Source organism: Streptopelia decaocto, assembly GCF_964273445.1.
Source record: "Streptopelia decaocto genome assembly, chromosome: 3".
Classification (NCBI taxonomy): domain Eukaryota; kingdom Metazoa; phylum Chordata; class Aves; order Columbiformes; family Columbidae; genus Streptopelia; species Streptopelia decaocto.
This window is the reverse complement of record NC_138656.1, coordinates 121,433,453-121,447,100: the sequence shown is the minus strand read 5'-3', so window position 1 is coordinate 121,447,100 and position 13,648 is coordinate 121,433,453. Positions and strand designations below refer to the sequence as shown.

Below are 13,648 nucleotides of genomic sequence, written 5' to 3'. Positions count from 1 at the left end.
CCGTATGAGAAAACGCAGTGCACTGGCTGCTTCTTTTACCTTCAGGAGCAAATGTCCAGCAGCCACCCTGGGCTTTCCAGCCAGGTGCCACCACACCATGGCCCCAGAGAAGTGCTCTGCTAGGTAGGCCCCTGAAGTAGCCAGTACCAGCTGGGAGGAATCATCCTGCTGGGCCAAAGCTGCAGAAGACACGGGGGAGCTGCTCCGATGGAGCTGCTGGGGTTTCTGAGCCAGGCTGTCCCTGCGCCCGCGGGCGAGGAGCAGCCCCAGCCTCGCAGCTCAGCGCGGGTCCTGCCCGCCGCTGCGGCCGCTCCTGGGCCGGCTGGGAGGCCCCTCTGCCCTCTGGACACTCGCTCGGGGCTGCAGGAGCAGAACCCACGTAGTTCCGCTGCGAGGAAGCTGTTGATCAGCCTTGCTCCTGCATGGCTGAGCTGCCGTGCCGGGCGGTCCTGGCGCTGGAGTGGGCGATGTGAGGAGGGGGGACGTGGTTGAACATGGTGTTTGTCCATGCGGGTCTGTGGCCTCGGGGGGCGGTTCCGCTGTCCTGCGGCGCGGGCCGGCTGGGTCGCGCTGTGCCCGCGCTCCTGGCGGGGCCGAGACGCCTGCACGGCGCCCGCAGCGCTCGGTGTGCCCGTGTGCTGGTTCATTTCTCCTTTCTCTATTCTGTCATTTTCTCCATGCGTTCTCTACCATTTCTGTCATGATACATCCTTTATTTTTTCTAATGCTATATGTGTGGTTTCTTACCACTGTGTTCAGTTTTCTCCTGTAACTAAGTATTGATATTTACAATTTTTTGGTGAGTTCAGTCAATGTAAGAGATCATTTATTGAGCTCTTTCCCTGTCTTGCCACTTGTAAAACCTGCTGGGCACTCGTGCACATGCTGTGCTCCGCTGGCCAGCAGGGTCCTGCACGGTCAGGACACGTGCGCGCTCGCTGTCTGCGCTCACGGCCGAGCACGTTCCCGCGCTGCGGCGCTGGTTTCCAAGCTGCCTGTGGTTGTGTCAGACTGAAAATGAGGGTCTGGCCGATAATGAGGGAAATACATGGAAGTCTGGGAACCAGGCGTAATAAAAACTGGGTCTTGGTTGTTGGCTAGATGTAAATTATGAGCAGCTTAAGTATCCGGGGACATTTTGTATCTGATTTCAGCTGTGTTTGCTGATGGGAGTGGTAAGAATGGGGGATAGAAGGTGAGATGAAGAAGTGAGGGTTGTATGTGTGCTTGAAGCAGGTCCAGATGCTTAAAATGGAAGAGATGGGCTGGAGAGGGTGCTGGTGGCACAGTGCCAAACACCAGCCTTCTTAGTGACCGGAGTTCTTCAGTTTGAATGGGAAACACTTCCATTAGCGCTCTTGGGCCTCTCTTACAGGTGGGTTTGGTGGTCAGCTTTATTCATCCTGACACCCACCTCACATTTGAGAATACCTTTGGTTTGTATTTATTGAACCTGTTCTACCTGACCTACTTGGTGGCATCTGATAACCATCTTTCTTGTAAATGAAAAGATAGAGACTATTTCTGATCATCAAATGAAGATCCAATGTACAAATATTCTCATATCTATTACAGAAGCCAGTGGAGTCAAATTCTTTGTATGTTTTATACTTGCTGCAAAAAAAATCTTTTTAGATAGCCATGATTTTGTACATTCAACAGTAGCACGTGGAAAACCACAGATCCAATCAATGAGTAATCCTCTCAGAAGGGCCTCCGTGCACAACACATTGGCTGCACCCGATGCCCTGCTTTAGCCCCTCAGAGCCCAGCTCTGAGCCCAGCACGACCCTAGCTCACTGCTATCTAGTTTAAGATTCAGCTTGGAGGGCCTCAGTCCTACTTTAAGGTCTGTCCAAATGCCTCCTCTCCCTCTCCCTCTCCCTCTCCCTCTCCCTCTCCCTCTCCCTCTCCCTCTCCCTCTCCCTCTCCCTCTCCCTCTCCCTCTCCCTCTCCCTCTCCCTCTCCCTCTCCCTCTCCCACCCCCTCCCCCTCTCCCTCCCCCTCCCCCTCCCCCTCCCCCTCTCCCTCCCCCTCTCCCCCTCTCCTCTCGGTCTGGGTGGTCTCGCTGTTCCTGGGCTGTCTGATGTCGCAGTGGGGCAGGAGGGTAGGTGGGCTGGAGCTCTTATCTCTCCTTTCACCCCTTCTTTGGCAGAGTGCCGTGACCTGCTTGTCGTGGCCAGCGGAGAATATCATCGTCTTTGGGCTTGCTGAGGGAAAGGTAGAGAAACCTGTTATTTGCCTGATGTTCTTTTCCACGTGGGGGCTACCGAGGCCCACAAGCACCTGGGCTGTGGGGTGGGAGCTGTTGGGTTGTGACACGGGGCATGGAACAGCAACCAAGGGCTCACACCTCTGACTTCTATCTTCTGGCTCCCAGTTAGTCCTTGGAGGCTCTACTGGATTGTTTGATCCTTTTCCGGAGCCTTTCCAGAAACGTGGAAGCGTGACTCCACCTTTTCCCCATCTCGTCCAGCTGCGGCAGAGCGATGGGCCTCCGTGGTTTCTGACACCGGGCGGCCCGGGACGTTACACCGGGGAAACGCGCGTTCGGCAGACAGAACCAACGCTGATCGGATTCTCTTTCTCAGGTCCGTTTAGCCAACACAAAGAACAACAAGTCTTCTACCATCTATGGGACGGACTCCTACGTGGTGTCGCTGACTTCCAAGTGAGTACGGCGTGGCGTGGGCTCGGCGTCCAGCGGCTGCTGGCCCTGGCGTAGCGGGGTGCCAGGGGGTGCCGGCGTGTCTGCCGGCGGTTCTGGTTGAGATAATAAAACACTGTGCTTCCCAGAGGAGTCCATTCCTAGGAGGTGACACCGGGCCCTACCGCACTGCCCCGTGCAGTTTGGTTGCCCCTCAGGGACATTTCAGGATGCAAGTTCCACGAGATTACTTACCTACGTTGATTTATTGGAATCCATGACTTTAGAGAGAATAAATTTGATAGCTTCATCTAGCTAATCACTAACATTAGTCAAGTTTAAGGGCTCAAAAAAGTAAAAATATTCCGCCAGATAAAATTGTGGGAAGACTATAATTAGAAAAATAACCATAAAGTGCAATTTTAAATTATTTTAATTAAGATTTCATTTTAACTACTTTAGTGTCCTTTACCAAAAAAGCGTAACATATGTTACAATCCTAGCAGTGGGACTTTCACTAAATGGTGTCATTCTGGGTTTTGAGTGCTAAAGCAATTTAGGAAACCTGCAGCTGGTCTGGGACTCTGAGCCGCCGTGGCTGGGCAGACCCCCGAAGTCCGTCCGCTTTGCCTCCTTTCCGGAGGGTTTCCGTTTCCCCTCTCCTCTCCTCTCCTCTCCTCTCCTCTCCTCTCCTCTCCTCTCCTCTCCTCTCCTCTCCTCTCCTCTCCTCTCCTCTCCTCTCCTCTCCTCTCCTCTCCTCTCCTCTCTTCTCCTCTCCTCTCCTGTCCTCTCCTCTCCTCTCCTCTCCTCTCCTCTCCTCTCCTCTCCTCTCCTCTCCTCTCCTCTCCTCTCCTCTCCTCTCCTCTCCTCTCCTCTCCTCTCCTCTCCTCTCCTCTCCTCTCTTCTCCTCTCCTCTCCTGTCCTCTCCTCTCCTCTCCTCTCCTCTCCTCTCCTCTCCTCTCCTCTCCTCTCCTCTCCTCTCCTCCAGAAGGCAGATGTGTGATTGCTGGATTGTTACGGTGTTAACAGAATTTGTATTCTGCACTTGAATCAGCATCAAAAGGTGTTCTTCCTGGGTGCATTACTTCAGGCCTGTTTCTTCTTCCTTGCTCTCTCCTGCTTGCTGTGTCAAGAAATACACAAGACATTAATGCTACAAATAACAGACTTGGGCCTGGAGTGTTTGTCCAGATTTTATTTCTCTAAATTCTGTTGCTTTTAGGGATTTGTGGTGTCACAACTTCCAGCCTCACTTCTAGAGCCGTTGTTTGATAGACCTTGCTATAAGAAATTGTGTGTATAGTCATTATTCCGCTTAAGGTTACTTAGTCTGTCTGTATCTTAGTGATGTAAAAAGTTGGTTATTGAGATTCTATGTGCTGAAGATACTTAACTGGCCACTGGCCACTCTCCATTCTTGTGTCTGCTTTGTTTTTACAGACACCAAAACAGGTATTAGATCTTGTGTTCATCACCCAGCTTGTCTTTGGTGACAGTTTCTTTGATGAGGAACATCAACGATAACCCCGGGACTGGCTCCTCGGGGTGTGAAGATAAAGGTGCAAGTCTCTCTGCAATATTGCATCATCTGTCTGTGTTTCGTTGCAGTGTGTCGGGGAAGGGAATCCTGTCTGGCCATGCGGATGGAAGCATAGTACGCTTCTTCTTTGATGATGAGGGCTCAGGTGAATCACAGGTACCCAAGATCCTTCTTCAGTGACCAAATTCCTGCTGGCACAGCCTTCTCCCCAGCTCGAGAGCTCCGAAAAGGGATCAGGCTGTGGAGGGGTGCAGGTCTGGAGAGGAGCTGCAGCCTGTGCTTGCTGGCGTAGCTTTTGTGGAGCATCGGTGAAGACAGAACGGTGACTGGGTGCTTTGGAGTACACCAAGGGCAGTGGTGGGAGGGGAAATTACGTTTTTATGTATGAGACATAGGGCTTTTCAGGTGTCTGGAGAGATCTGATGTTAGAGTGTCCAGGATGCTTGAACAGGTAGGGTTCCAGGGAACAGCTACTGTTGTCTCCTCACTAAGCGATGTGCGGGCGTCCCAGCTGACCCCGGGTGCCAGGTTCACGCTCTGTGCACAGGGTCCTCCGGGCACCCAGCGTTTCTCCTGGGCCTCCCACTCGTGCCCAGGAGGAGCAGTGTCCGTTCAGCTGTGCCGAAGGGAATGGGGTTGTCCCTGGGATCCTGTCTGAGCAGTCTGAGCAGTCTGCTCTCTGCCGGACGCGCTGAAGGCCCGTGTGTGCTCTGCTGAGTGCATCCCAGTCTAGTTAATGTGCTCATCTTCTTACTGGCAGCAGGAACCTTCTCTCCCGGTTCAATGGATGGAGCAGTTGATGCATCTCTCCGTTCTGGTTTCTGTCTGCCTTCCTGCAGACCGAGGCAGGCAGACACAGCACCCATGGACTGGGCCTTACAGATGGCCTCCTGCTGGTCCCACTGGGGCAGCTGGGCGCTGGAGCCCTTCCTGTTTTCAGGGTGTTCTGTCTTGTCCGTTGTAGGGTAAGTTGGTGGTGCATCCCTGTCCCCCCTACGCCCTTGCCTGGGCTTCCAACAGCATCGTGGCTGCGGGATGCGATAAGAAGATCGTAGCGTATGGGAAGGAGGGCAACGTGATTCAAACCTTTGACTACAGCCAGGACTCGTCGGAGAAGGAATTCACCACAGCAGCTGCCAGTCCTGGTGGCCAGTCGGTCGTCATCGGCAGCTACGATAGGTACGGTGCGTGCTGCTCAGGTCTCCCCCTTTATAGCGCGTTCTTCTTCAGCCGTGCGCGGTTCTTCGTGCCTCTGTTTTCTCCTCTCGCAGGTTACGGGTGTTGAACTGGAGCCCCCGCCGCGGTGCCTGGGAGGAGGGCAAGCCCAAAGAGATCGCCCACCTCTACACCATCACGGCTTTGGCGTGGAAGAGGGACGGGTCGCGGATCTGTGCGGTTGGTATCAGCAGCCCCGGGGCCACGGGTCGCGCACAGGGACAGTCTCAGCGCTCTGAGACTCCGTGTGTGCCGCAGGGACAGCGCGTGAGGGCGGCGGCTCCGTCGCGGGGCGCGCGGGGCTGGGCTGGGCTGGCGCCGTGGGCGCTGCTGCGGGCGCTGACGCCGGGGTCAGGGCGGCGGTGGGATGGCTCGTTGGCTCCTCTTCCACGGAGGCACAACCAGGACAGCGTAGCTTCTCTGAGCAGCCTCAGGAGTGTTTCGTCTGAGCCCCTGTGAGAGGCAGCACAGGAACCGATGTGCTGCTTATGCTGTGTCTGTAATGTGCTGTGTTTTCAGTTCACAATTGTCTTCTACTTCCAGCCGGTGACCTGGATCTGCCCTTCTCCATTAAGTTAAATAATCCTTTAAAGCTCTCTAATCTTTCTGCACATCTTTCTGTATTAAGTTGAATAACTCTTTAAAGCACTTAACTTATTTGGGAAGTTTTCTATTTACAATTTGTCTTTAATAGTTTTTGCATCTTTTTGTGTTCAACAATCAAGAATCCTTGAAATATTTTCAGACAGAATTAATTTAACACATGAACAAAAACTTGCAGAGAAGGGGAAGGGGCGATGGGATAGGGGATCAGTGAAAGGAGCAGGGTTGTTGTAGAGAAAGATACGAAGGTGGAGGAATTCTGCTGGAAGGGAAGGGGAGATTGGTGTGCCGGGAGAGGGAGAAGTGGGAAGCAGAGAAGGCTAATGGGGAAGATGGGGATAAAGGTGACTTTTAGCCCTTCCTCTGCCGGGTACATGCCAGAATTTGGTAAGCTCTGTTTCCATGAGGGTGTCTCACTCTTTCTGTTCTCGCAAGAAAGCCAAGTAGGGCTGGTCCTCGTGGTTCTGGGGCTGGAGCCCCGCTGCGCGGAGCAGGAACAGCGATTCCTGCCTCCCTCGGGTCCTGCTCACGGGGGTCGCTGGGGGACGTCTCCCCACAGCGGAATTGTGACTGTGTGCGATGTGCGTCTCCCCAGGGCACTCTGTGCGGAGGAGTTGAACAGTTCGACTGCTGCCTTCGCAGAAGCGTTTACAAAAATAAATTTGAGATGACGTATGTGGGACCGAGCCAGGTGAGAGGTGTCTGATGCAGTAATGTCTCTTGATGAAAATGGGGCGCTTGCTAAAACTGCACGGGTTTGGAGTTCTGCACCTACGGTTTGTTCACAGCAGCGTGTCAGGACAGCCACAGGGCATGTTCCAGGGACAGGGTCAAGGCCGGGTGGAAGGTGGAGTTTATTTCCTAGCTCGTGAATCTGTGCGGGCTGCCTCCATGCCCAGTGCAGGCTCTGTCAGTGGTTTAGTTTCAGTCAACTTGACCGGGTTCGAAATCCAGCAGTAGGGGTGAGGGAGCGGTGTGTGCAGAGACAGGAGTGTGAGAGGGGTGATGGAGCGGTGTGTGCAGAGACAGGAGTGTGAGAGGGGTGATGGAGCGGTGTGTGCAGAGAGCAGGAGTGTGAGAGGGGTGATGGAGCGGTGTGTGCAGAGAGCAGGAGTGTGAGGGGGGTGATGGAGCGGTGTGTGCAGAGAGCAGGAGTGTGAGGGGGTGATGGAGCGGTGTGTGCAGAGAGCAGGAGTGTGAGGGGGGTGATGGAGCAGTGTGTGCAGAGAGCAGGAGTGTGAGGGGGTGATGGAGCGGTGTGTGCAGAGAGCAGGAGTGTGAGGGGGTGATGGAGCGGTGTGTGCAGAGAGCAGGAGTGTGAGGGGGTGATGGAGCGGTGTGTGCAGAGACAGGAGTGTGAGAGGGGTGATGGAGCGGTGTGTGCAGAGACAGGAGTGTGAGAGGGGTGATGGAGCGGTGTGTGCAGAGAGCAGGAGTGTGAGGGGGGTGATGGAGCAGTGTGTGCAGAGAGCAGGAGTGTGAGGGGGTGATGGAGCGGTGTGTGCAGAGAGCAGGAGTGTGAGGGAGTGATGGAGCGGTGTGTGCAGAGAGCAGGAGCGTGGGAGGGGTGATGGAGCGGTGTGTGCAGAGAGCAGGAGCGTGGGAGGGGTGATGGAGCGGTGTGTGCAGAGAGCAGGAGCGTGGGAGGGGTGATGGAGCGGTGTGTGCAGAGAGCAGGAGTGTGAGGGGGTGATGGAGCGGTGTGTAGAGAGCAGGAGTGTGAGGGGGTGATGGAGCGGGGTGATGGAGCGGTGTGTGCAGAGAGCAGGAGTGTGAGGGGGTGATGGAGCGGTGTGTGCAGAGACAGGAGTGTGAGAGGGGTGATGGAGCGGTGTGTGCAGAGACAGGAGTGTGAGAGGGGTGATGGAGCGGTGTGTGCAGAGAGCAGGAGTGTGAGGGGGTGATGGAGCGGTGTGTAGAGAGCAGGAGTGTGAGGGGGTGATGGAGCGGGGTGATGGAGCGGTGTGTGCAGAGAGCAGGAGTGTGAGGGGGTGATGGAGCGGTGTGTGCAGAGACAGGAGTGTGAGAGGGGTGATGGAGCGGGGTGATGGAGCGGTGTGTGCAGAGAGCAGGAGCGTGGGAGGGGCCCGAGCCTGCAGACAGGCCAGAGACTGCGACATGGCAGAAGTGGGAGTCCCACACACAGCTGCAGTTGTCGTTCTGTACAGAAGGAATGTAAGGTTTCTTTAATGATGTGAGGGGACATGTAAATACCCAGGTATCATCTGTTGCATAATCTTCCAAGGGGCAAGAAGTCTGTGTTCTTCCTCTGTGTGTGCCCTCATGTGGCTTTTCCGCTTCCCTAGGTCATTGTGAAGAACCTCTCCACAGGAGCTCGAGTTGTGCTGAAATCCCAGTACGGGTATGAGATTGATGAGGTGAAGATCTTGGGGAAAGACCGATATCTGGTGGCCCATACCTCAGACACGTTGCTGCTGGGTGACATCGGCTCCAACAGGCTCAGTGAGGTACGGGAAATCTGTGCCATTGCTCGAGTGTCAATGCTTAACTTTGTAACTCAAAGGACATGTTTGTGTGTTTTCTGTATCAAAACAATACAGGTGTTTTCAAAGAGCTGTACAATAATTCAGGTTGGAAGGGACCTTTGGAGGTCTCTTATCAAACTTCCTACCCGAAGGAAGGTCAATGTTAAATTCAGGTGTTGCTGCTCAGACCCCACAGCCCCTCCAGTCCCCGTTCCAATGCTTTTCTGTCTTCATGGGGAAAGCTTTTTTCCGAAGTCTTGTTGGAGTCCCTGTTTGAGTTTATGGCTGTTTCTCACTCATTCGCCGTCTGCCAATGAAATCCTGGCGTCACCTTATGAGGGGTTTGCTAAGCCCTCCCTGCTCCGGGCTGCGGCCGCGCGGTTCCCCGGCCTCTCTGCGCGGTGCAGGCGCTCCAGCCCCGTCTCGATGCTCCAGCTTGTCAGCATCTTCCTTGTACGGGGGGCCCAAGGCTGGATACTGTACATATGTACATTCCAGATGTGAGCGTATGAATCTTAGTATGTAACAAACAACCCCGAACTTTTGTGGCTGCACTACCACAGGTTATGCCAGTATAATTTCTGATACCAAACTGCCCATCCCTGAGCCTCACAGTGCACCGAGTGCTCAGCTCGTGTGCCAAGGCTGCGGAGCACGGGCAGCAGGTTGGTGTCTGATCAAAGTATCAAACAGGCTTCAGGATGTAGTTGCTTTGTTCACGCAAGTGTCATATACCTTTATTCAGGCAAACGGTGCGCTAATCAGTCCAGCTGGGAGCAGGAGCTCCTGGCTGCAGATGTGAACTGGAGGGTACTGATGCTTGGTAACCCCACTGAAGATCTGGCCAGACACAATCTCCCAGGTTTCTCTCCATCATTCTCTCCATACAGTTTTTCTTTCGCTTGTGCAGCTATACTCATAGAGAAGTGGGTTGTGTGTTGTCCATTTGCCATCCTGCTGTCTCCCCGGAGCTGTTTGGAAGCAGCGGCTCCAAGCTCTTGCTCAAGGAAGGCAGAGGAAGCTGCAGCCTCGCCTTTCACTTTTCTGCCTCTCTGACCACTTGCTGGTTGTCACCACAGTAACTGCTGTGTTATCCAGTGCTCTTCCCAAATTCCCAATCAGTTGGTGCTCCCAGCACTGTGCTGAGCAGTCACTGATAATGTGCACAGAAAAGGGGGGTTGCAGCTACACCGAGCGTGGAGATTCTGCCCCCACAAACGGTGGCAGTGACTCTGTGAAGATCTACGGAGGCAAAGAGGCCGTTGGGGTGCTTTTTGTGATAAAGTTAGTCCGAGGAAGGCGGAGAGGTGCCTGTGAAAGAACAGGCTGGAGGGAGCACGTGGGTCACGCTGAAGGCTCCTGTCCGGCAGGCAGTAAGGTACTACACAGAGACCAATCCGAAGCGGAGGATAAAAAAGGAGAGGGAAGCGAGGAGCTTGGAATCCGGGAGCGACTGAGGAGCGGTGCTGCGAGCCGAGGCGCCGGCGCTCCCTGCGCGGGGCAGTCCGCGGCGCGCGGGGCGGCGGGCGCGGGGGACGCGGTGCCCGGCCCGGCCCTGCCGCAGCTCCGGCCCCGCCGTCGCTCAGCCTGCTCTTGCTTCGCAGGTGGCCTGGCAAGGATCTGGAGGGAATGAGAAGTTCTTCTTCGACAATGAGAGTGTAAGTTGGGTGGGACAGGTTGCTGCCGTGGGTGGGGAGTAAAGCTGTGTGTGCCCTGACAGAAAAGTGCCAACCACACTTCTGGAAAACCCGGTTTCTCAGCAGTTTCCTGGGCTTACCCTCTCCATGCAGATCCTGATCTGCTTCCCCCTGTACTTGCCTTTTCCACATGCCAGGTATAGAACAAACTCAGTGTGTGCACTGGCAAGTTACACTAGCCGTAACCCTGTAGGAGAGAGCAGCAATAAAAAGCAACAGCCATGGAGGGTGTTAGAGGTACAGAAAACACCTGTCAGGGTGACAGCTTGACTCCTGCAGCACTGATAGGCCCAGGACTAACATCCCCCGGCCTGAGGAGAAGCTGGCCATCACAGTAGGAAGCCAAGGACAGTTCCTTACTCATCCCAGAGGGTTTAAATTCAGACTCGTGTGCAGCATGTTCTTCTCCGCACACCTCACTGGTGGGTATGTGTGCTTACCTGGCACTTCAGTAAGAGTGTATCCCCTCTCACCATCAGGTGTGCATGATCTTCAATGCTGGAGAGCTGACGCTGGTGGAATATGGAAGCAATGACATCCTGGGGTCTGTCCGCACGGAGTTCATGAGCCCTCATCTTGTCAGGTAAGCGTCACGCGCCCACGGGGCCGGTGCAGGCGTTTTGTGAGAGTGACCTCGGGTACGTGCCCCTGGAAGTGTCCCACTCTGCACAACGCAGCCCCCAGGCGCTGACACCTGAGTAATCTGCTGCTGAGAGGGGCTGATGGTAGGGTTCGGTTGCTCAGTTACACTTAGTGGTTGTAAAGTCTTAGAAGCACAAGAGCCCATTTTCCTCTGATACGTGCTTATTGAAGCCTGGCTGGGCTTTTGCGGGAGAGCGACCTCCTGTGCGTGTACTCGGGCATCTCTGCATCCAGCTGCTCCTAGTACAGCATTATCAGGGGCTCTAGATGCCAGCAGGACCCCCTCTGTCCCTTTGAACCACCACACTCCATTTTCTGGTTCAAGAGAAGGGAGGATCGTGGGCTGCTGGGGGGTGGCAGCACTGTCACCAGTTTGCTGCTGGGGACCCTGGTTCCAGCGGGGCAGCTTCCCGAGCGGAGCTCGGATCAGACAGGTCTGTTGTGGAGGCAGCGCTGGGTACTGTGCGGGTCACAGGGCAGAGAGCTGCAAGAGGCTCCACGGGCTTGGGGAAACTGCAGGCAAGGCTGGGAGGGACTGTGGGGTTCAGTCCTGAGAACTGAGAGAGTAGTAAAGGTAACGGTTGTCATTCCCTTCGAATAAAGTGTCCGTATCAATGAGAGACGGCAGAGAGGCATGGAGGAGAACAAGAGACTGGCTTATCTGGTAGACATCAAGACTATAGCAACAGGTGAATGTAAACCTCCCTGCCCTGCATTTTGCCAGCTTTTCTGATGCCTTTATGTTCCCTGTGCCAGGCAGCATGTCCTCAAAGGTCTTTGCATGCACCCTACCAAGCAGCAGGTTCCTGAAGGCCCCTTTGCACCCCCTCTGCCTGTCGCAGACAGGTTGGCTGTGCGCTGGGGACGCGGCTGTGGGGTGGCGGTGACGTTCTGTGCCGCTCAGCACGGTGACGTTGCTGCCTGCACTGCCCGTGGTCTGTGTGTGCTCACGGTGGGTGGAGGAGTCTCTGCAGCTGCTGAGGCATCAGGACAGAATGTCGCTGCAGTCTGCGTTTGATGTCACAGCGCGTTTGCCAGGGGGTCCTGCCCTGATTAGGTCCCAGGCACGTGGTCCCCACGGGACAGCACTGAATGTTCAGCACTTCAGGGCGCATAAGGTACTGACACCGTTCCCTTTCTTTCCTTCCCAAGTGGACCTCGTTGGTGGCTACAACGCTGGCACCATCAGCCACGACAGCAAGATCGACTGGCTGGAGCTGAACGAAACAGGCCACAAGCTGCTCTTCAGGGACAAGAAGATGCGGGTGAGGCGGCTGCATCTGGGAGTGTGGCCGGATAGCATGTGGGGGCAGGTAAAGACAGATATGCCTGAGTGGAGGGAGGTGAGAAACACATCTGAAGCACTCATGGCTTTTTGACCACTCTGGGATAGACCATGTTCAGATTCCGTGGGCTGGTGGCGTTGCGTGTTTGGTCTTGAGTCATCGCTAACTCTGAGGTTATTACTTGTCGTCTTACTCCATCTCATCACACCTGAAAATGAAGATCACAGACTCTTCTGCTGTGAGATGGAGACAAGTGCTTAATCTCAGGATGAGGACCCTAATGTTGCACCGAAACACGTAAATGTAAAAAAGGTGTTCCCTGCAACAGCGTGGCTTATGTCTGTAGGATGAGCTCTCTAATTCTCTAAACCAGTGTAGTCACAACCAGACAGCTTGTTCGGTGTGGCCCTTGGCTTGTGCCGATTCCCACACCGTGGCTGAATGTTGTCTGGGAGGGTACTGATGAGCTCAGGACAAAACTATGCCCAAAATCATGGTAATGGCTTCCTGTTACAGATTATGATGCGCGGGTGCTCACCTCCTGTCCTGGCCATGTTTAGTTTAGTCGTACAGAGAGCTGAGGAAGCTCACTGCAGCAGGCAATAAGATGCGTTTGTTAATTGTGTGGCAGTTCCACTCAGTTCACTATCGAGCCTTCTTCACCGTTACGAATGTAAGGCTCCTTGGCTGCTTGACTTTGTTTGCTCCTCTTGTTGCAAGAGTGTCCTGAGAAGAGACACGACCTTCTTGACAACGGTGTAACTCGCACCCAGAATTTCTGCGCAGGTGTCCCAGGTGTCCCAGCCCGTGGCAGACCCCGCCGTGGCTCTGCAGCTCACCGCGGGCTGACTGAACTGCCCCAGAGCTCAGGTCCCCCCGGCGCTGTCAGTCTGCAGCACAATGTTTCCTTGTTGGCTGTGCCTCTCTCCTTAGTCCAGGGATGGGTGAAGTATTGTTCATACACCTGTATGTGTTGACGTCCCTGAGAACTTTCTCAGCCTCAGAAGAAACTCTGCAATCCCCTCTCACGTTTCATAGCAGAACCCCAGGCTGCTCCTCCCTGAGCTGCTCCTCCTTCATCGCTTTTGGCAGCTCAACCCCTAAGATTGCGTCACAGATTGCAGGGGGTGCAAAGATACCTTCTTGCCTGAATCACAGATGTCCGATGAATTACCTGTCTGCTCGCTGTCACTCGCGCACAGACTGATTCACCGCTGCCAGGCGGATCATCCAGCAGCCGGAGCGCTCGGCCGTGCGGCCGGAGGCCACGGAGCGTCCGTCTGCCGCCGCACGGGCCCTTCCCGGCTCGCGCGTCCGCTGGAGTCTCGCCCAGCCTGTGGTTCTGCCTCTGGGCCAACGCGCGCATGGCTGTATATACGTACAAAGCTGTGTATGTCCCGTCGTGCAGGAAAAGAGCACTTTCCCAGTAATGTGTCTTTTTGTATTTATTGTTGCAGTCTTGTTCAGTTTACATTTGGGTCCTCTGATCTACTGTCTCAACAGGAGACAGGGGCATCATCAAGATTGCTGTT

General features: G+C 54.7%; 1 protein-coding gene across 1 annotated transcript in view; it reads left to right on the top strand.

The window, feature by feature from the left end:
• The window catches only part of IFT172 (intraflagellar transport 172), a 40,450-nt gene that overhangs the window by 1,658 nt on the left and 25,144 nt on the right, over positions 1-13,648 (top strand). Inside the window, exons 5-15 of the mRNA XM_082047301.1 lie at positions 2,156-2,221; positions 2,592-2,671; positions 4,256-4,343; positions 5,152-5,366; positions 5,459-5,582; positions 6,601-6,696; positions 8,312-8,473; positions 10,096-10,149; positions 10,668-10,771; positions 11,434-11,519; positions 11,983-12,095. Of these exons, the coding sequence (XP_081903427.1) occupies positions 2,156-2,221; positions 2,592-2,671; positions 4,256-4,343; positions 5,152-5,366; positions 5,459-5,582; positions 6,601-6,696; positions 8,312-8,473; positions 10,096-10,149; positions 10,668-10,771; positions 11,434-11,519; positions 11,983-12,095 (1,188 nt within the window). The remainder of the gene's footprint in view (positions 1-2,155; positions 2,222-2,591; positions 2,672-4,255; positions 4,344-5,151; positions 5,367-5,458; positions 5,583-6,600; positions 6,697-8,311; positions 8,474-10,095; positions 10,150-10,667; positions 10,772-11,433; positions 11,520-11,982; positions 12,096-13,648) is intronic.